The sequence below is a fragment of the Budorcas taxicolor genome, chromosome 3 (assembly GCF_023091745.1).
Source record: "Budorcas taxicolor isolate Tak-1 chromosome 3, Takin1.1, whole genome shotgun sequence".
Lineage (NCBI taxonomy): Eukaryota > Metazoa > Chordata > Mammalia > Artiodactyla > Bovidae > Budorcas > Budorcas taxicolor.
The window spans coordinates 46,288,001-46,311,197 of record NC_068912.1 but is presented as its reverse complement, the minus strand read 5'-3'; the positions used below and the strand labels follow the sequence as shown (position 1 = coordinate 46,311,197).

At 38.2% G+C, this 23,197-nt stretch overlaps 1 protein-coding gene across 1 annotated transcript in view; it reads right to left on the bottom strand.

Moving 5' to 3' along the window:
• DPYD (dihydropyrimidine dehydrogenase) overlaps window positions 1–23,197 on the bottom strand; it is a 934,615-nt gene that overhangs the window by 408,985 nt on the left and 502,433 nt on the right. The window contains exon 14 of the mRNA XM_052637354.1: window positions 3,285–3,449. Within this exon, the coding sequence (XP_052493314.1) occupies window positions 3,285–3,449 (165 nt within the window). The remainder of the gene's footprint in view (window positions 1–3,284; window positions 3,450–23,197) is intronic.

Genomic DNA, 23,197 nt, shown 5'->3' with positions numbered 1-23,197 from the left:
ACCTTCACTAGCCGACTCAGTGATAAATCCTTACCTTTTGCCTAACTCTCACTCTAACTGCCACAAACGATAGAAAATGTCAGTCTTTGCTTCCTAATTCAGTGCCTTCAGACAAAATGCAGCAGGTATTTGTTGGTAAAATTTTTTGTAAGCCTAAAATATATGATTTCTAAGGTTTTCGTAGTAAGAATGAAAGGATTCACTTAAAATTGATTTCTGTAAGCCTTAATTATACATTTCATAATAAGCATTGCAAAAATCTCAGCTTAGGGAAAAAAAAAAAAACCCTTTGTAATAGATTGATTGATACAATTATCAGTGTGCCAAATTTAACTCACAGATAAATAAAAGGAAACCTTGAAAGCCAAGAAGAAGTCTAGTATGTGTGTGTGTATGTGTATGTGTGGGTGTGTGTGGGTGTGTTTGTGGGTGTGGGTGATCACTTGCTCAGTCATGCCTAACTCTTTGTGACCTCATGGACTACAGCCTGCCAGGCTCCCCTGTCCATGGAATTTTCCAGGAAAGAATACCAGAGTGGGTTGCCATTTCCTAGTACAGGGGATCTTTTTGACCCAGGGATCAAACCCATGTCTCTTGTGTTTCCTGCATTGGCAGATGGATTCTTTACCACTGTGCCACCGGGGAAGCCCATATAAGTGTAGGCTTTGGTATAATTCTGTGACAGTTAAGAAACAAGCCCCCTTACAAGACATTTCATCTTTATATTGAAGATGTTCTTCCTGCTGTCTCCTCTAGTCCATGGTTAACTGGTGCCTACTGTCTTTGGAAATAGAGATGCTGGTTACAGTGTTAGCTGACCTATAAGCCTCCCAACACAATTTCTTTTTCAAAAAAGTTAGCCCTTGGTTAGAAGCTGCCACAATGGGTTGGATTATCCAATCCCTGTCATTAAAGGTGGCAGCCACGCACTTGAGAATGATGTGGGAAAACTCCAGTGAGAGTGATAATTAAACTTGGAAAATGAAGGGTCACCTTCTTTCATGCAGCTCATTGGGTTTGGCATCAGAGTAATTCTAAAACAGTGGGGGATATTCTACTCTCAGCATGGCAATATCTAGGTGCACACGCATTATTTCTATGAGTTCAAATGGGAATGCCATTTTAATTGTATTTAAAATGTTAACTTTAATATGGGGAGTAAAAATGTTAGAAATTAGTTCTAAGAATACAGAAAAAGAATAATGAGTGAAATCTAAATGGTGAAAGAATTAGAAACAAGAAAAGCATGTATTGTTTTCTCAGAAGAAGCAGCATTATAGGAGAAGAAAATTGTTTCCAGGGAAATTGAAAAGAACATTTAAATGCGTTCAAGTCTTTCTACTTGACTGTAGAATCACAAAACAAGGGTTTTGTCTTAACTTTGTTAGAGGCCATTATTATAACATCTTATTCCTGCTCAAGAGAGGGTAGAAAGTATCAGATGAGCTTTAAGACAAGTTATTAATAGGAGTTATTGTCCAGAAAAGGGTTTTTTTTTAAATTACATTGACTCATCTAAATACTATTGAAGGAATATTTCATACTATTCTTATTTTGCATTAAATAAGTAATATTGAGCTTTCAAGAGGACCTGAAATGATATTGCATATAAGCAAGTATACTATCGAACACTATTACTAGAAAAGGCATGGATGCTAAAGTCAAATTTCAAGCTCAAATTTTGGCATCACCATATAACAGCTGTGAGCCTTAAGCATGCTACCTAATGCCACATGCCTCAGTTTCCTCATCTGTGAAATGGGAGGAATAGTACTACCTATCTTATAAAGGTATTAGAAAATCAAATGAGTATTAAAATATATAAAGTATTTATAACCATATCTAGTACAGAGCGATTATCATGTAAGGGCTCATTCTTACATAGGGTCATAGTGTCACAAAGAGTCAAACATGACTGAACCAACTAAGCATGCACACACACTTACTTATTACCATTATTATTTTATTTTATAAAACTGTAGACTATGTTTTAAAATATATTAATAATTATTTTTATGGTTGACCACTTTTGTCCTTGGCAGTATGAGAAGAGGTTTCCAAATCATATGGATTCTTTAAAATACATATAGTCCAACAAAATTGTTACTAGAGTTGATTGTATAATGCTCAAACTGATAATTGTAACATCAAGCTCCAAAATTAAAAAATTCCTAATAAGCAGAAGCTGTTGATTTCATGCGGCCTTTATATAGTTTCTTTCATATCTGAAGGGTTGAACTGAAGAAGCTAAATTGTATCTTACGTGATTATGTTTTAAGATAAGAGAGAATTTGGAAACAATTAGAGCTTTCTAAAACAGAAAAATAAACCTGATGAGCTAGGCAAATGTGTGCTAGCTGAAGTCCCTTTGTAAAATTTTCTGATTTATCAATTTGTGGGCAAACATCCATGTATTTCATTGGATTTTAAATTATTTATTATTATTATTATTAGAATATTTGAAGTCTTCTCATTTATCTCTAAAAGATCATCGCAGAAAAATCTTTTTACAATGCAAACATTGCCCCAAACCTCAACATCAATTCACCAATAGCTCATTGAGAGAGAAACAGAGAGAAATGTGTGTGTGGGTGCATGTGTGTGCACAGTGAAAGGGGCTAGGGGACAAGGAGGAGAATGAATGAATGACATTAAGGACAATCCTAACCAATATTGAAGAGAAAAATACTGTGGACTAAAAAAAAACCACAGGCAATATATAAAAATCCACAAAGAAGCAAAATACTATCTATAAGCCTGATTTGACTGTAATATTTGTATATAGTACTTTAGAAGGAAAAAAAGGTTTTATAAAAACTAGTTTGCTCATTCAGAATAAAGGTGTTAAAATATTTGGTAAGTTATTTCCCACTGAAAAATATAAACTACATAAGAAATTCTGCATCTGCTCCAGCTTTATATTTAAAATGATTTACAGTCTGCAATTTCTTCCTAAGGTCATCACCTTCATAAATACTAGCCACATACAGTGAAAACCAACTCAATAAAATGAGTATTTCATTTCTCTTCCTCCTGCTTATATTGATACTTCTTTCATCTACATGGCACCCATTTATAACAAAGCCTTACATTGTGTGGATTTTTATGAGTTCTTTAGCATTTCTTTCTTTTTTATCTTTCTATGCATCAGCAAAGCAACTGGCAGATTCTTTAATAAAATATATTATACACATTAATATTTATAAGCCTACGAATTGGATGTTTAAATAAACATTCACCAACTTACGCCAATTCTTTTGTTTTAGGCGTTAAATCACACTTACATTGTCTGGAAAGTCGGCTTTTAGTTCAGTGACACTTTGACACCAATATGCAGCCGTTTTTTCACTGATGAGCTCAATATTCAGGAAAGAGCTTTGTCCAGGGCCGTACATGGGGCCAGAGGTGGTCCCCCGGATGATTCTGGGTGAAACATTTGTCACTATATCCTGTTGAAAGAGTAAAGATATTGGGTCTCGTTTCTGCAAAGAAAAACTGTTATCTTCATTCTATGCTCATTTCCATATGACAGCATTCTACCAAGTCCTGTCTCACATTTTTAATATATTTTAAATTACAGCTGAACATAAACTACTTAATGAAAAAGTAAAATATAATATTTGTTAGCTTTATTTAAATTACTTCCTATAATTGAAAGGTTAGGACGGTGGAAAAAATACATAAATTCATTTACACTGGTTTGTGGCATATACATTTTAATTTGTTTGCAATTAAATAATAAATAAAAATACATCAAGTAAAATGTCAAAATATTATTTCAGTCTATTTAATCTAAGTATCATTAGTGAGATTTTAACTCAAATAAGAGTTAATGTTTGCAAAGAAATTTTTTTTTTCTAAACAGTAATTTCAATATGAATCAGCTAGAGTATATATTAGCACCACTGACTCATCACACTTTAAAACACATTCTAACAAACTAGGTTGACTTACCTATATGATTCTAACTATAAATTTACATTCAATAAGAACCAATTTTTCCCAAAACTGAAATGAGGATATCAATAACTTCCTGATAACTATAAACAGTAAACAGTCAAATTAACTTGCTTGTTAAGTGTAATTAACAATCCATAACTGCTTCTAAAGCTGTATTAACAAAGAAGAGGAACATTCTTACATTACAAAAAACTAAAATGAAACAAAGAAGAAAAATGTTTCTTTAGCCAACTTCCAATTAAAATTAATTTTGAGTAAAGGTCATTTAGTTAAGGATTTATCAGAATTAGTCATTTAAGTACCCCTCCTCACCATCTTGTCACTTTTAGTGAGATAACATGAACCCCCATTAGTATATAGCAATTAAGGTCAATTTACATATTTTAATTAAGAACCACCCCATATAAAACAATTAGCGTAATAGGCATACTAACTGGATTTCATAACATTTGGACGTTTTTCCAACTAGATAGACAGGAAACCTTAATTAGCATTAATTAGTGCTGATCTGCATATGTTTGATAAGGCATACCCTTGCCACAAAAGATTATTTATTCCTGAATCTGCCAAATGCTACAGTTGCAGAGGATAAAAGGACTTTTCTACACATTGCATGTTAATTTCTGGCAATTTACATTTACTTTTACATTCGAATTAGTATATTATAAAATAAATGGTATAAATGTTACAATAAGCTGCCTTAAATATGTACGTTTTTACTTATAGGAATCCTGCCAGTTAATGTTTTACTAATTAAGCTATTTCACTTCTATTGTAACTGTAGGAACGTCAGCAGCCTTACTTTGATTTGCTGTTGTGAAACCATGTTACACAATCTTAACGGGTAAAATGACATGTAGAGTCACTCCAGGAAGCTCATGCCTAGTGAGTCCAATTTCTTTCTTGGCAAATGCTTAAATGTGTGGAGTGTATCTCTGCAGGTACCTTCTGTGCAGCTCATCGAGGTAGGGACTCTCAGGCTGTCATGGTCTGAGAGGACAATTCTAGAAATGTTTCATTCAAATCAGGCTGATTTTCTCTCATATTTCAATTTTCAAGAGCCATAATTTTAAGCTTTGAGCTCCTCCTTTCCTCTGCTATCTCCTCTACTCTAATTTTTCGTCACCTTGAGGCCAATCTAGGTCTCAGGCTGTGCTCAGCACAGGAGAATTTGACCAAGGAAGCAAATATATTCAGGACAAGAATTCATATTCAGTTCATCAAGTCATGTGCCCTAGCACTGGGTAGTTCCACAAATGAAAGGCCACACGTTTTAAATGACTGTCTTATAATGTATTGGTTTGTGTTAAGGAGGAAAAAGGTTTCCTCTATGCTTCTAGATTTTTCAGACTAGTCTAAGAATTAAATTGACATGAGATAGACTAACAGGAGAAAATGAAATTCACTTCATATGTGCAGGAATTCCACATACGTGACAGTGTCAGAATTGCCACATACATGAGAGGTTCAGAGACAGAGAAGTTAAATGAAATATACATGCCATTCAGAGTTAAGGAAAGGAATGGGGGTACAGGGCTTCCAAGAACAGAAGGGTCATTATAGGTCAATAAGAAAAGTAAATATTTGGTAAGCAGATGCTTGCCTTGTTGTATAGATGGGGTCACTTTAGGTAAGTAACTTCTTTCTGGGAAAAATTCCCAATTTAAATTCTTCTATGTAGTTAAGGGAGGGCAATGGTTTTTCTTGAAGCTGAAGCATCTTGACTTCTTTTAGCTCAAAATAACCTTTATGCAAAAGTGACACATTTTGGGGAGGTTAATTCTGAACCCCTGCATCTGGAAGTGGCACTTTCTGCTTATTCAACAAAACTGACTCATGCGTTAGACTTGATGCTCCTGCCCATTCTTTAGGACTTAGCTTAGACTTCAGTCTATTTAGGAATCCCTTCTGATCTCTCCAACTCCATCAGGTCTTAATCTGATCTTATTCACACCATCCTCACAGTACATAACTTTCCCAATTGGTACTCTTAATACTCTATATTTTTATTGTCTATATTCTTGTCAGTACATTCCAGTAAAGTGTAAATTTTGAAAGGAAGGAACTATATCCTGTTTACTATTACATAACCAGCTTCTAGCCTAGCTTTTAATGTGTTCAAATAATTTTTTTCAATTGAAGTACAGCTGATTTATAATGCTGTGTTAGCTTTATGTGTAGAGCAAAATGATTCTTTCATATGTATGTGTGTGTGTGTGTGTGTGCGTGACCTTCCCAGGTGGTGCAATGGTAAAGAATCCTCCTGCCAATGTAGAAGTCACAGGAAACATGGGTTTTATCCCTGGGTAATGAAGAGTCCCCTCAAGTAGGAAAAGGCAACCTACTCCAGTATTATTGTTTGGAAAATTCCGTGGACAACAGAGCCTGGCATGGTCCATGGGGTTGTAAAGAGTTGGACACAACTGAGCATGCATGCACAGTGTGTGTATTTTTTTCAGATTTTTTTCCATTATAGGTTATTACAAGACAGTTGCTATGCAGTAGATCCTTGTTGTTTCAAATAATGTTTTAAGAAGGAACCTAGACTAAAACCCTAGATACTAGAATAGGGCTTGTCCTGAGGTATGGGAACTATAAGGTATTCGTTGTTGGCCTTATTCTGTTGTTGAACAAATGGGCTTGGACTTACATTCAGGAACTCATTCATTTGTGGCTTAAACAGGAAGATTCCCTGGAGGAGGGAATGGCAATCCACTCTAATATTCTTGCCTGGAGAATCCCATAGACAGAAGAGCCTGGCAGGCTACAGTCCACAATATCGCAGAGTCAGACACTACTGAAGTGACTTAGCCTGCACACACACACACACACTAGTCCATTTACTTGCTTACCCTGATCCCTCAGAGACACTTTCTCTGAAAACAGTCCCCTAACCGACACTATGGCTACCTCCTGATGCCTGCAGGCAGTGATGTAATTTGCTTAATACTCCACTTCTCCCCATCCTAGCCTACCGCAGAGCTTCAGTGACACAAAGCGTAATTGAACTTGATCATCTTGTAACTTCTAAGACCTTCTTGACCATTGACCCTAAATTGCTGGAATTATCAGATCTCTAAGATCCAAACAGAATAACCTCATTCATATATAAAATAACTCATGCTTTTCCAGTTCAAGTGGATAAGAATTCCTAAGAGATTTCTTTGGGTAAGGTCCTGATAAGAAGATGATTTCTTCCTATCAAGACCTAAACCAACTATAGTTGCCTCTTCTATTTATTTGTGCCTAGGTTATGCTCACATCTTCACAGACTGTGCAGAGATTTTTTTATATAATAAAATAAAAAGACATGAATAGAAGAATAACAGCTGTACTGAGAAAGGAAAAATTCAATAGTCCAGAAATTTTAAGCCATATGCTATTTTACAGGATTCTTCCTAATGATAATTTGGCCAGGAACTCAAAACAACTGAAAGGGTCAATAAGCTGTGACATTTAATCGAAGGAAAGTTAAGCAAATGCTTCTTTCTTCAAATGTCCTGCCTCAGTGATACCTTAAAACCTCAAATTCTTCCATTAGAGAATTTGTGTACTATGGGTTGAATTTATTGTTAATGTTGGAGGTGTTTCATTTTCCTCTTCTATAAACCAATGTTAAACTGTAATATACCATTTGAGGATTATCGATGATTTCCTTAACCAAGAATCAACAGGAAGTACAAGGCAAATCAAGGGAAATTTTGTCTACTTCATGACACGTATCGTTTATTCCTTTATGTTGATTTCTGACTTAGCAGCTTTCCCGGTGGCGCTGGTAGTAAAGAACTCGCCTGTCGGTGCAGGAGATGTAACAGACATGGGTTCAATGCCTGGGTTGGGAAACTTTCCCTGGAGAGGGGAATGACAACCCACTCCAATATTCTTTCCTGGAGAATGCTATGGACAGAGGAGCCCGGGTGGCTACAGTCCATAGGGGTCCAACGAGTCAGACATGACTGAAGCAAGATAGCACACACGCAAGTATGACTTAGTGACTGGAAAACAATGGTGCTCCTCTAAATGGATCCGTTTTCTCTTTCCTTAACTCAAGCATAGAAGATCCTTAATAACTGCCCCAATTACAGCCACCTATTGTGTAGAACTCAACTATCCATGAGTCAAATTGTTTGACAAAATTGTTCCCATCACAGCAATTTAAAAATTCAGCATATGAATATTTCAAATTCACCTAAAGTGCCAAAATTCCAATATGGACACCCAGTGATAAATCAGTAACATAAACTTTATTTTAGATTTTGTTTTGCAAATTCAGTCATATATGCCACTGCTTTGTCAAAAAACCTTCTACACTGACTGGAAATTCAGACTTTTTTAATTAAATGAAGATGAATGAAAACTTGTATACAATCAATAATCTTTAGTTATCTGATTAGAGTTAGAGCTTCAATAATTGGGCAATAACTTGCTAAAGCATTTGACCTGGGAATACAAGAATGTATTATTTAATAAGGTAATATTTTGCTTTAATATTTAATAGATAAATCATATTGGCATTGCAAGGGAGTTAACAAAACAAAACAAACATATTAAAAATCACTTCAGTTCAGTACAGCCGCTCAGGCGTGTCCGACTCTTTGCAGCCCCATGGACTGCAGCACGCCAGACCTCCCTATCCATCACCAACTCCCGCAGATTACTCAAACTCATGTACATTGAGTCAGTGATGCCATCCAACCATCTCATCCTCTGTTGTCCCCTTCTCCTCTCACCTTCAATCTTTCCCAGCATCAGGGTCTTTTCAAATGAGTCAGCTCTTCGTATCAGGTGGCCAAAGTATTAGAGTTTCAGCTTCAACATCAGTCCTTCCAATGAACATTAAGGACTGATTTCCTTAAGGATGGACTGGTTGGATCTCCTTGTAGTCCAAAGGACTCTCAAGACTCTTCTTCAACATCCCAGTTCAAAAGCATCAATTCCTCGGTGCTCAGCTTTCTTTATGTCCAACTCTTACATCTGCAAATGACTACTGGAAAAACCAAAGCCTTGACTAGACGGACCTTTGTTGGAAAGTAATGTCTCTGCTTTTCAAAATGCTATCTAGGTTGGTCATAACTTTCCTTCTAAGGAGCAAGTGTCTGCAGTGATTTTGGAGCCCCCAAAAATAAAGTCTGACACTGTTTCTATTGTTTTGCCATCTATTTGCCATGAAGTGATGGGACCAGATGCCACGATCTTCGTTTTCTGAATGTTGAGCTTTAAGCCAACTTTTTCACTCTCCTCTTTCACTTTCATCAAGAGGCTCTTTAGTTCTTCTTCAATTTCTGCCATAAGGGTGGAGTCATTTGCATATCTGGGGTTATTGATATTTCTCCCGGCAATTTTGATTCCTTGGATCAGTTTCTGCTTCATCCAGCCCAGCGTTTCTCATGATGAGCTCTGCATATAAATTAAATAAGCAGGGGGACAATACACAGCCTTGACATACTCCTTTTCCTATTTGGAACGAGTCTGTTGTTCCATGTCCAATCGTAACTGTTGCTTCCTGACCTGCATACTGATTTCTCAAGAGGCAGGTCAGGTGGTTTGGTATTTCCATCTCTTTCAGAATTTTCCGCAATTTATTGTGATCCACACAGTCAGAGGTTTTGGCATAGTAAATAAAGCAGAAATATATATTTTTTTCTGGAACTCCCTTGCTCTTTTGATGATCCAATGGATGTTGGCAATTTGATCTCTGGTTCCTCTGCCTTTTCTAAATCCAGCTTAAACATCTGGAAGTTCACGGTTCCCATACTGTTGAAGCCTGGCTTGGAGAATTTTGAGCATTACTTTGCTAGTGTGTGAGATGAGTGCAATTGCGCAGTAGTTTCAGCATTCTTTGGCATTGCCTTTTAGGAACTAGAGTGAAAACTGACCTTTTCCAGATCTATGGCCACTGCTGAGTTTTCCAAATTAGCTGGCATATTGAGTGCAGCACTTTCACAGTATCATCTTTTAGGATCTGGAATAGCTCAACTGGAATTCCATCACCTCTAATACCTTTGTTCATAGTGATGCTTCCTAAGGCCCACTTGACTTCACATTCCAGGATGTCTGGCTCTAAGTGAGTGATCACACCATCGTGATTATTTGAGTCATGAAGATCTTTTTTGTACAGTTCTTCTGTGTATTCTTAACACCTCTTGTTAATATCTTCTGCTTCTTTTAGGTCTATACCATTTCTGTCCTTTATTAAGCCTGTCTTTGCATGAAATGTTCCCTTGGTATGTCTAATTTTCTTGAAGAGATCATTAGTCTTTCCCATTCTATTGTTTTCCTCGATTTCTTTGCATTGATCACTGAGGAAGGCTTTTTTTCTCTCCCTGCTCTTCTTTGGAACTCTGCATTCAAATGGGTATATCTTTCCTTTTCTCCTTTGTTTCTGGCTTCTCTTCTTTTCACAGCTATTTGTAAGGTCTCCTGAGACAGCCATTTTTCTTTTTTGCATTTATTTTTCTTGTGGATGGTGTTGCTCCCTGTCTCCTGTACAATGTCATGAACCTCCATCAATACTTCATCAGGCACTCTGTCTATCAGATCTAGTCCCTTAAATCTATTTCTCACTTCCACTGTATAATCATTAGGGATTTGATTTAGGTCATACCTGAATGGTCTAGTGGTTTTGCCTACTTTCTTCAACTTAAGTTTGAATTTGGCAATAAGGAGATCATGATCTGAGCCACAGTCAGCTCCCAGTCTTGTTTTTGTTGACTGTATAGAGCTTCTCCATCTTTGGCTAAAAAGAATATAATCAATCTGATTTCGGTGTTGACCATCTGGTGATGTCCGTGTGTAGAGTCTTCTCTTGTGTTGTTGGAAGAGGGTGTTTGCTATGACCAGTGCATTTTCTTGGCAGAACTCTATTGGCTTTTCCCCTGCTTCATTCTGTACTCCAAGGCCAAATTTGCCTGTTAGTCCAGGTAGCTCTTGACTTCTTACCTTTTCATTCCAGTCCCCTATAATGAAGAGGACATCTTTTTTGAGTGTTAGTTCTCGAGGTCTTGTAGGTCTTCATAGAACCATTCAACTTCAGCTTCTTCAGTGTTACTGGTCGGGGCATAGGCTTGGATTACCATGATATTGAATGGTTTGTCTTGGAAACAAACACAGATCATTCTGTTGTTTTTGAGATTGCATCCAAGTACTGCATTTTGGACTCTTTTGTTGACTATGATGGCTACTCCATTTCTTCTAAGGGATTCTTGCCCACAATAGTAGATATAATGATCATCTGAGTTAAATTCACCCATTCCAGTCCATTTTAGTTCACTGATTCCTAAAATGTTGATGATCACTCTTGCCATCTCCTTTTGACCACTTCCAATTTGCCTTGATTCATGGACCTAACATTCCAGGTTCCTATGCAATATTGCTCTTTGCAGCATCAGACCTTACTTCTATTACCAGTCACATGCACAACTGGATGATATCTTTGCTTTGACTCTGTCTCTTCATTCTTTCTGGAGTTATTTCTCCACTGATCTCCAGTACCATATTGGGCACCTAAAAACCTGGGGAGTTCATCTTTCAGTGTCCTATCTCTTTGCCTTTTCATACTGTTCATGGGGTTCTTAATGCAGGAATACTGAAGTGGTTTGCCATTCCCTTCTCCAGTGGACCACATTTTGTCAGAACTCTCCACCATGACCCATTTATCTTGGGTGGCCCTACATGGCATGGGTCATACTTTCAATGAGTTAGACAAAGTTGTGGTCCATGTGATTATATTGGTTGGTTTTCTGTGATTGTGGCTTTCAGTCTGTCTGCCCTCTAATGGAGAAGGATAGGAGGCTTATGAAAGCTTCCTGATGGGATAGACTGACTGAGGGGGATACGGAGTCTTGTTTTGATGAGCAGGGCCATGCTCAGTAAATACTGAATCCAATTTTCTGTTGATGGGTGGAGCTGTGTTCCCTCCCTGCTATTGACCTGGGGCCAAACTATGGTGGAGGTAATGAAGATAATGGTAACCTTCCTCAAAGGATCCCATGCATGTACTGCTACAGTCCTTGCCCCGAACCCTGCAGCAGGCTACCACTGACCCATGCCTTCCCCGGAGACTCCTGAACACCCACAGGCAAGTCTCCTGTGGGGTCACTGTGCCTTTCTCCTGATTCCTGGTGCACAAGGTTCTGTTGTGCCCCCCAAGAGTCCTTTCCCCAGCCCTATGTAAATTCTAGCACCTCTATGGCGGGGTTAATGGCGACCTCCTCCAAGAGGACTTATGCCACACCCACAGCCAGAGCCCCTGTCTCTGCGGCAGACCACTGCTGACCTGTACCTCCACAGGAAATGCTCAAACACAGTTCTGTCCAGTGTCTGTGGGGTCCCTGGGTCCCAGTGTGCACAAGGCTTGTTTGAGCCCTCTGAGCATTTCTGGTGGGAATGGGGTGTGATTCTAAACATGAATTTGTCCCTCCGATCATCTTTCTGGGGCTTCTCCTTTGCCCTTGGACGTGAGGTGTCTCCCCACAGCTGCTCCAGTGCCTACCATCTTACTGGGGTTTCTCTGACCTTGGCTGGTCCAGCGAAGCACTTACAACTTCCCCAGTGGCTGAGTAGGTAAAGCGACTGCCTACAACATGGGAGACCCAGGTTCAATCCCTGGGTTAGGAAGATCCCCTGGAGAAGGAAATGGCAACCCACTCCAGTACTCTTGCCTGGAGAATCTCATGGATGGAGGAGCCTAGTGGGCTACAGTCCATGGGGTTTCAAAGAGTTGGACACAACTGAGTGACTTCACTTTCTTTTCACTTTATTCAAAAATAGAACAGATAAAAGTTTATTTTCTATAACAAAGAAGATAAATTACCATAGTTCTTGTGTTTGGTGCATTATAAATATTCAATTTTTTAAATTTGATATTTATTGATATGAAAGCATTAGGTGATATCTCTGTTTCATCTGATACTGTAATTACCATTACAAAATGGAGTGCTAGTGACCTCTTAATATTTGGAGTGATGATAGTGATTTTTCAGTACTAGTAAAGAGATTTAAATGGTAAACTGGCTGATTATACTTGTTTGTTTAAGAACATTTACTTGACCTCTTTTATGCTTAAAAAAAACAACTATTCTGTTTCCATGGTTACTGCTGGAGTAAGATAATCACAATGCACTCAATGAAAAGGAAAAGGAAACTTTTCAGAGACGATTTGGTAAAAACTAGAAGAACTGGCATCCAAAAATGGTAGCTGTAAATGAAAAACAAAATTTGCAGAGTGAACTGTAGCTACCATATTACAACAAAGAATTTTTTAAATATGTTAAGTGAAAAGAGCAAGATATAAAATATATATATATATATACTATGATACCTAAAACATGCTTCTGTGATGAAATATAAAAAATAATTCAGAGAATAACTTAAAACACCTACCACTGTTACTTTTTGGAGTAAGTTGGGGGAGAAATTAGGGGGTGGAGGAGCAACAGAGGTTTTCTACAGGCATTCATAATATGTAATTTTAAAGAAGATTTATTCTAGAACTGCAGAAACACATGGTAGAATAAGAAATTTCCTTAATGAATTTTGTGACAGCACAGTGAATACTGTTATAAGCTATTGATAAAATTTTTTGGTTTACCTAGAAACCTGTAACATAAATCTTAGGTGTATTTATTCTTTTTTAATTTCCAAGATTCCGCTGTGAACTGGTTGTTTTCTATCCAAAAAAAAGTCTTTTATTTGGTTGTAATAGTTAGAATTTCCAAAATGCCATGCACTACAGGAAAAAAATGTCCTTTCAAGTATATCACCTTCTATACAAGTGGGATTTAACTATACATTATTCCATAAAGCATAGACTCACTTTATAGATAAATCTAATGACAAACATCCTGTTACATAATATGATTCCATCATTATAAATCTGGCATACTGCTACCCTGGGAATAGCAAAAAGTAAAATAAAATTCAACAGCGGCCCAGTTTCCAGTGCAACTCCACTATTATGAAAGAACTCTCTAACATTTTATTTTCTTCATGAACTTAGTTTATTAATATTTGATTAGTCCCTGAAATAAACTCTATAATGGTCAGAATAATTTCCATTTTGTTGTTTGGGATGAGTGACATGGGTAGTATGAGAATTTGTTGTTAATACATCGATTTTCCATCCTAGTATCTTGTACAAAGCACTCAAAATCTGAATTAGTGATATTTACCCATTTGTCATCAGGAACTTTGAATCTGTCTATATCACTTTGCCAACAAAGGTCCGTATAGTCAAGGCTATGGTTCTTCCAGTAGTCATGTACGGATGTGAGAGTTGGACTGTAAAGAAAGTTGAGCACCGAAGAATTGATGCTTTTGAACTGTGGTGTTGGAGAAGACTCTTGAGAGTCCCTTGGACTGCAAGGAGATCCAACCAGTCCATTCTGAAGGAGATTAGCCCTGGGATTTCTTTGGAGGGAATGATGCTAAAGCTGAAACTCCAGTACTTTGGTCACCTCACGCAAAGAATTGACTCATTGGAAAAGACTCTGATGCTGGGAGGGATTGGGGGCAGGAGAAGGGCACGACAGAGGATGAGATGGCTAGATGGCATCACTGACTCGATGGATGTGAGTCTGAGTGAACTCCGGGAGTTGGTGATGGACAGGGAGGCCTGGCGTGCTGCGATTCATTGGGTCACAAACAGTCAGACACGACTGAGTGACTGAACTGAACTGAACTGATCCACATGGTTAAACACAGTAAACAAGATCAACAATGTTATCCTAAAAACACAAAACAATTTATCAGAGAAATAGTGGTGTTGAAAATGCAGAAACAATAATAATTTAGACTTTTATAGCAGAGATATTTCACTTAGACCATTTATTTGATCTTTGCAACTCTATCACCGTGCAGTTAATGCTACAATCAGGGCTTAGAGAAATTAATGATTTGCCCACTGTTGCACAGTTCTAGTGAGCATTAGAAATGAGATTAGAATCTAGCTGTATTTATGTTATATGAGTAATAAAATTATTAGTGATTTAATGTTTATGTATATGATAATGATTAGGACTGACTTTAGTTGCAAGAAATATAAATTGACTTAACTTATATTTTAAAAGTGGGATGTGGCATGCGTGCTTTAAAGAAAAGGAATATATCACATAATGCCAGAAAGGATATTCAGTTAGGAATTAACTCTCTGTCTCTTCTCTGCTTCAATTTGTATATCTATTCATTCTTTTTCTTTCCTACAGATGGCTTCCTCTATCTCAGTGCTAATGACAGAACACAAGTCTGTGACAGGTCTCAGATTATAAGTTGTGCGTATAAGTCTCTCCCCAAAACTGATAAACTCTCAGGTTCTCCAAACATGGTGGCAGAGCCTCTGATGTGTTTAACTTGGGTCTGAGAGTCCCTGTTTGTATAGTTAACTTTATCCAGTAAGATGGAGGGCTCCCCAGGAGGTGCTAGTCATAAAGAACCCACCTTCCAGTGCAGGAGACATAAGAGACTCAAGTTTGATCCCTGGGTCAGGAAGATTCCCTGGATGAGGGCATGGCAATCCACTTCAGTATTCTTGCCTGGAGGATCCCACGGACAGAGGAGCCTGGCAGGCTACAGTAAACACAGTCACGAAGAGCTGGACATAACCGAAGCGACTTACACACATAGCACAGTAGAGTTAATTAAGATTCACATAGATGCTCAGGGCTTCTCTTGTAGCTCAGTCAGTAAAGAATCTGCCTTCAGTGCAGGACACCCAGGTTTGATCCCTGGGTTGGGAGGATCCCCCAGAGAAGGAAACGGTGACCCACTCCAGTATCCTTGCCTGGAAAAACTTATGGACAGAGGAGCCTGCTGGGCTGGAATCCATGGAGTCGCAAAGTCGGGCACGACTAAGCGACTAACACTTACTTACTTCAGTTCAGTTCCGTTCAGTTCACTCGCTCAGTCATGTCCGACTCTTTGCGAACCCATGGACTGCAGCACGCCAGGCCTCCCTGTCCATCACCAACTCCCAGAGTTTACTCAAACTCATGGTCATTGAGTCAGTGATGCCATCCAGCCTTCTCATCCTCAGTCATCCCCTTCTCTTCCTGCCTTCAATATTTCCCAGCATCAGCGTCCTTTCAAATGAGTCAGCTCTTCGCATCAGGTGGCCAAAGTATTTGAGTTTAAGCTTCAACATCAGTCCTTCCAATGAATATTCAGGACTGATTTCCTTTAGGATGGACTGGTTGGGTCTCCTTGCAGTTCAAGGGACTCTCAAAAGTCTTCTCATCCATACATGACTACTGGAAAAACCATAGCCTTGACTAAATGGAACTTTGTAGGCAAAGTAATGTCTCTGCTTTTTAATATGCTATCCAGGTTGGTCATAATTTTTCTTCCAAGTAGTAAGCTTCTTTTAATTTCATGGCTGCAGTCATCATCTACAGTGATTTTGGAGCCCCCCCAAAATAAAGTCTGCCACTGTTTCCACTGTTTCTCCATCTATTTGCCAGGAAGTGATGGATTCGGATGCCATGATCTTTGTTTTCTGAATGTTGAGCTTTAAGCCAACATTTTTACTCTCCTCTTTCACTTTCATCAAGAGGCTCTTTAGTTCTTCTTCAATTCTTGCCATAAGGGAGGAGTCATCTGCATATCTGAGGTTACTGATATTTCTCCCAGAGATTTTGATTCCAGCTTTTGCTTCATCCAGCCCAGCGTTTCTCATGATGTACTCTGCATAGAAGTTAAATAAGCAGGGTGACAATACACAGCTTTGACGTACTCCTTTTCCTATTTGGAACCAGTCTGTTGATCCATGTCCAGTTCTAACTGTTGTTTCCTGACCTGCATATATGTTTCTCAAGAGGCAGGTCAGGTGGTCTGGTATTCCCATCTCTTTCAGAATTTCCCTCAGTTTACTGTGATCCACACAGTGAAAAGCTTTGCCATAGTCAATAAAGCAGAAATAGATGTTTTTCTGGAACTCTCTTGCTTTTTCCATGATCCAGCGGATGTTGGAAATTTGATCTCTGGTTCCTCTGTCTTTTCTAAATCCAGCTTGAACATCTGGAAGTTCATGGTTCCTGTACTGTTGAAGCCTGGCTTGGAGAAGTTTAAGTATCACTCTACTAACGTGTGAGATGAGTGCAATTGTGTTGTAGTTTGAGCATTCTTTGGCATTGCCTTTCTTTGGGATTGGAATGAAAACTGACCTTTTCCAGTCCTGTGGCCACTGCTGAGTTTTCCAAATTTGCTGGCATATTGAGTTCAGCACTTTCACAGCATCATCTTTTAGGATTTAAAATAGTTCAACTGGAATTCCATCACCTCCACTAGCTTTGTTCATAGTGATGCTTCCTAAGGCCCACTTGACTTCACATCCCAGGATGTCTGGCTCTAGGTGAGTGATCACACCATCGTGATTATCTGGGTCATGAAGATCTTTTTTTATACAGTTCTTCTGTGTATTCTTGCCACCTCTTGTTAATATCTTCTGCTTCTATTAGATCGACACCATTTCTGTTCTTTATTGAGCACATCTTTGCATGAAATGTTCCCTTGGTATGTCTAATTTTCTTGAAGAGATCTCTAGTCTTTCCCATTCTATTGTTTCCCTCAATTTCTTTGCATTGATTACTGAGGAAGGCTTTCTTATCTCTCCTTGATATTCTTTGGAACTCTGCATTCAAATGGGTATATCTTCCCTTTTCTCCATTGCTTTTTTCACTTCTTTTCTTTTCACAGCTATTTGTAAGGCCTCCTCAGACTGCCATTTCACTTCTTTGCATTTCTTTTTCTTGTGCATGGTGTTGCTCCTGTCTCCTGTACAATGCCATGAACCTCTGTCCATAGTTCATCAGATACTCTGTCTATCTTACTTACTTACTTACACATAGATGCTCATGTAACCAAACATGGAGTAACTGAGAGTTGAACAAGTAATCTTAAACAAGTGTTTTACAGTACTAGTTCACGTTAGAAAGAAGTTACAATATGGGCATTGATAAAGCCTCATTAAATAGGAAAAAGACAAATTTATTATCATTTAGTGAACTTAAACTTTCAAAAGTCTTGAATCAATTATGATAATCCGTTTCTTATTCCTGTGGCCCCAAATGTTGCAAGTACAAAATTCTAAGAACCTTGAAACCCTCTCATGTTTTAGACCACACTGGTAATTCTGTATTTTCAGTGACATATGTGCTGAAGACTGCCAACAAAAAATGGCCTGGAGTGCATTTAATCTCAATCTTGGGTTGGACCGAACTGACTGAATGACTACTCTATGTAAGGAGGGTAAGAGAGTGGAAGGAGCAAGAAGAAAAACAAACAAACAGCAATAGTGCATTGTGCAGTAGAATAATTAGGGAGGCAATTTAGAACCTTATCAGGCTTTAAAAAGGGGCGGCACAGTGGTAAAAGTATCCATCTGCTAAAAGAATTCACCTGCCAATGCAGGAGGTACAAGAGATGAGGTTTCGATTCCTGGGTCAGGAAGATCCCCAGAGTAGGAAATGGCAACCTACTCAAGTATTCTTGCCTGGAATATTCCATAGACAGAGGAGCCTGGAAGGCTATAGTCCATGGGGTCAAAGAGTCAGATAAAACTGAGTGACTACACAGGTGAGCAAGCTTAAAAAGGGAAATGATAAATGGAAACTAAATATTCTGAATGTATATGTCTAGGAATGTATATGTCTATATCCTCTATAGGGCATACCTGGGCCAAATGTCTTTCACCTCCTGAATAGTGTCAGACATCTAGAGGATTTGGTTTCTCACACTATACAAGCATGATGGTTCATTTTTTAACTTAGCCATGTTTGATAGGTAAAATTCTAGTGTTGCCTTTTGTCTTTCTTCTTGCCCCTTTTCAAGGAGTTTATAACTTTGTCAACAGGACATTGAAAAATAATTTGGTCTGCTCTTTGAATTTTTCATCTATCAAAATAGCTTCACGATATCACAGATAGGTTGTAAGATATTATATGGAATGATAGAGCACATGCCTGATATGTGGTATCTGATAATATTTATTCATTCATCAATTTACCAACTTTGGAGATAAACTAGAAATTGTGACAGTTCAGGCAATTGGCCTTAACTAGTGCACAAGCTTGGAGAAGACAATGGCAACCCACTCCAGTACTCTTGCCTGGAAAATCCCATGGACAGAGGAGCCTAGTAGGCTGCAGTCCATGGGGTCGCGACTGAGCGACTTCACTTTCACTTTTCACATTCTTGCATTGGAGAAGGAAATGGCAACCCACTCCAGTGTTCTTGCATGGAGAATTCCAGGGACGGCAGAGCCTGGTGGGCTGCCGTCTATGGGGTCGCACAGAGTCAGACACGACTGAAGCGACTTAGCAGCAGCAGTGCACAAGCTGAAGCTGGGGATGAAACAAGAAATGAGGATATAGGAAGACTGCATAGAGTTGAGTCAGCTTAAAGAGTCGTGAATGACTGTTTTAGAGTCTAAAATTCTTCATGCAGGCTTTGAGACTCTTTTGTGTTTTGTCTCCTATTCAAGTTAGTAATACCAATAGCTCATAGCAGCTGTGCATTCACAGAGGTAAGTTTTACAAAAAACAGATGAGGAGCTTTTTCAGTGCTGATATCAGATGGATTAGAATGTGATTAATCAACACACAGACTGATTAAATTATTGGGTTCACTGTTCAGATAAGAGGTTTTGGATACACTCAGCCAAACTATAATTAACTTAGAAATTTCTGCTGGCCTGCTCATAAGACGATCATGTGATATGCTTTGAAGAAATCTTTTAGAGCCCAAAACAGCAGCTGTGAAGGTGTAAGCATGAGTCAGTTCTAATAATTGTTAAACATCTTCAAGTATTAGAGCAGAATTTTCACTGAAAATGATAAACATTAAAAAAGCTTTACTTTTTGTAAAACCTGTATAAATATTGTGGCCTTACTTTAGAAGCTACTGTAAATGAAATGACTATTACTTAAGGAAGGGGGCATCCAAAAGAATTAGACAGCAGGTCTCCATTTTTGCATTATCATTAACAAGATACTAAGAGAAAACCCTCACAACACAGGACATTTAAAAAGACTGGACATGGTACGAAAAAACAACAACCAAAGATGCACAACCATCCCTGTGTCAAAACAAGGAAGTTTCTCAAGGATCAGAAATGACAACCCAGCAGAGATCCACAAGGCAAACCAGCTGTAGGGTGATATTTGCCCTCAAGGTGTCTGCCAGTCTCAAGTGGCCTAGAGCACAAGTTCTGATGGCTTAGAAACGTCTGAGAGAGCTGGGAAAGTCAGGACCCAGTGCTGTAGCTGTAGCTGGGTGACAAGAAGCCTCCTCATATAGGTAGGACCAACAAAAAGCGATGCTCTCATCTCATTTTGTGAGCTAAAGAATTACTATAGGGCAATGATGGGATGTGTCCATTTGAGTCCTGATTTTGTGTGAGAAAGAAAATATCTCTTCTAAGAATACAAATTTGGCTGGGCCCCAAACCACAGGTGGAAAATTTGGTTTAAAAGTAGTTCTTGCTCACAGTGTCTTCAGGTAACTAGTGTCCACATCACTCTGGAGAAATTTTTACCTCAGGGATGTGAGTTCACAATAGAATTCTACCAATCAAATGAGGGCAAAAAGCCTCATAAGTGAAAGTCAGTAGGAAGAAAATGCTAAAATGTCAGATCTACCAAAAAAAGAAAAAAAAAAAAAAGAACAAATATCCAGATATTGAGATTTTCATATATGGAATCTAAAATTTAACATGTTTGAAAAATAAAAGAGAGGCTTCAATGTATAATCAAAGAATAAGAAATTCAAAGCTTACCATAAAATTTTAAATATCAGAAAAATAATTTTTAGAAATAAAAAGCAATAATTGGGGGGAAAAAAAGAATCTTAATAATTTATGGTAATTAAGAGACTAGACATAGTTGAAGAGAAGTAGTCAACTTGACTATATATCTGGGAAAATTACCTGAAAGGTAGCACAGACATAGGAGATGAAAGTAAAGAGAAATGAAAAATGGGAAATTAAATGAGCAATCTGACTGAAGTTCACAGGAAGATAATTGGAAGAATCAGGAAATGAAGTATTTCAATATATATTGTCATAGAAATAATACAATTAAAGAAAGATGTCAATCTTCAGATCTAGGGACCTCAACAAACTCAAGGAAAGTCCATTGGATCAATGGAAAAGAATAGAGAGCCCAAAAATAAACCTATACTTATCTGGTCAATTAATCTAAAACAAAGAAGGCAAGAATATACAATGGGGAAAAGGTAGTCCCTTCAATAAATGATGTTGCAAAAACTCGCCAACTACATGCAAAAGACTGAAACTAGACTTACTATATTACACCATATACAAAAATACACTCAAATTGTATTAAAGACTTAAATACAAGACCTGAAACCATTAAACTTCTAGAAGAAAATAGACAGTAAGCTCTTTTACACTGGTATTAGCAATATTTTTGTGACTGTGTCTCCCTCAGGGAAGGCCAACTAAAGAAAAACATAAATAAGACTACATAAAACTAAAAACCTTTTGCATAGTGAAAGAAACCATAAACAAAATGAAAAGGCAGCCTATTGATTGGGAGAAGATATTTGCAAAAATATGTCCAATAAAGGATTAATATCCAAAATGTATAAAGAACTCATACAACAATAACAAAAAACAACTTGAGGGGCTACGCTGGTGGCTCAGTCATAAAGAACTGGCCTACCAACTCAGGAGACACTGGTTCAATCTCTGGTCTGGGAAGATCCTGCGTGCTGCAGAGCAAACTAATTCCATATACAACAACTATTGCCTGTGCTCTAGCGCCTGGGAGCCACAACTACTGAGCGCAGGTGTTGTAACCTCTGAAGCCCACGTGCCCTAGAGCCCATGCTCTGCAACAAGAGAAGTCACCACAATAAGTAGTCCGGGCACTGCAACTAGAGAGTAGCTCCCAATTGCCACAACTAAGGAAAAGCCACCACAGCAACTAAGACTCAGCATAGCCAAAAAGAAATAAATAAAATTATGTTTTAAAAAACTTTATTAAGAAATAGGCTGAGGACATGAATAGACATGTTTCCACATAAGATATATGGATGGCCGACAGACACACATGTAAAGATGCTCAAGATCACTAAACATCAGGGAAATGAAAATCAAACTCACTATGAGATATCATCCCATGCCTGTCAGAATGGCTGTTATCAAAAAGACAATAATGACAAGTGTTAGTGAAGATGTGGAGAAAAAGCAACCCTCGTACACTGTTTGTGGGCATGTAGAATGGCACAACCAAAATGGGAAAAAAATATGCAAGTTTCTCATCAAATTACAAACAGAAGTATCATATGACCCAGAATTTTCACTTTTGGGCATTAACTAAAGAAAAATAAAACATCAATTCACAAACCTATTGCCCCCACCCAATGTTCACTGCAGCTTTATTTACACTAGCAAAGATAAGGAAGCAGCCTATGTAGTCACTGATGAAGGAATGGATAGAGAAGAAATGGCATGTGTATACAATGGAATATGATGTTGTTCAGTAAAGTCGTGTCTGGCTCTTGGCAACCTCATGAACTGCAGCATGCCAGGCTCCTCTCTTCTTCACTATCTCCCAGAATTTGCTCAAATTCATGTCCATCAAGTCAGTGATGCTATCTAACCATCTTATCCTCTGACATCCTCTTCTCCTGTTGCCTTCAGTCTTTCCCAGATCAGTATCTTTTCCAGTGAATTGGCTCTTCACATCAGGTGGCCAACGGACAGGAGCTTCAGCTTCAGCATCAGTCCTTCCAATGAATATCCAGAGTTGCTTTCCTTTAGGATTGACTGGTTTGATCTCCTTGCTGTCCAAGGACTCTCAAGAGTCTTCTTCAGGACCACAATTCGAAAGCATCAATTCTTTGGCACTCAGCCATGTTTATGTTCCAACTCTCACATCCATACATGACTAATGGAAAAAATATACTTTTAACTAAATGGACCTTTGCTGGTAAAGTGATGTCTCTGCTTTTCAATACACTGTAAAGGCTTGTCATAGCTTTCATTTCAAAGAGCAACTGTCTGTTAATTTTGTGGCTGTAGTCACTGTCTGCAGTGATTTTGAAACTCAATATAATAAAATCTGTCACTGTTTCCAATTTTTCCCCATCTATTTGTGATGCAATGATAGGATTGGAGGCCATATCTTAGTGTTTTGAATGCTGAATTTCAAGCCAACTTTTTCACTCTTTTCTCTCACCCTCATCAAGAGGCTTACTGTGATGCTGAACAGTTTTGCTTGGA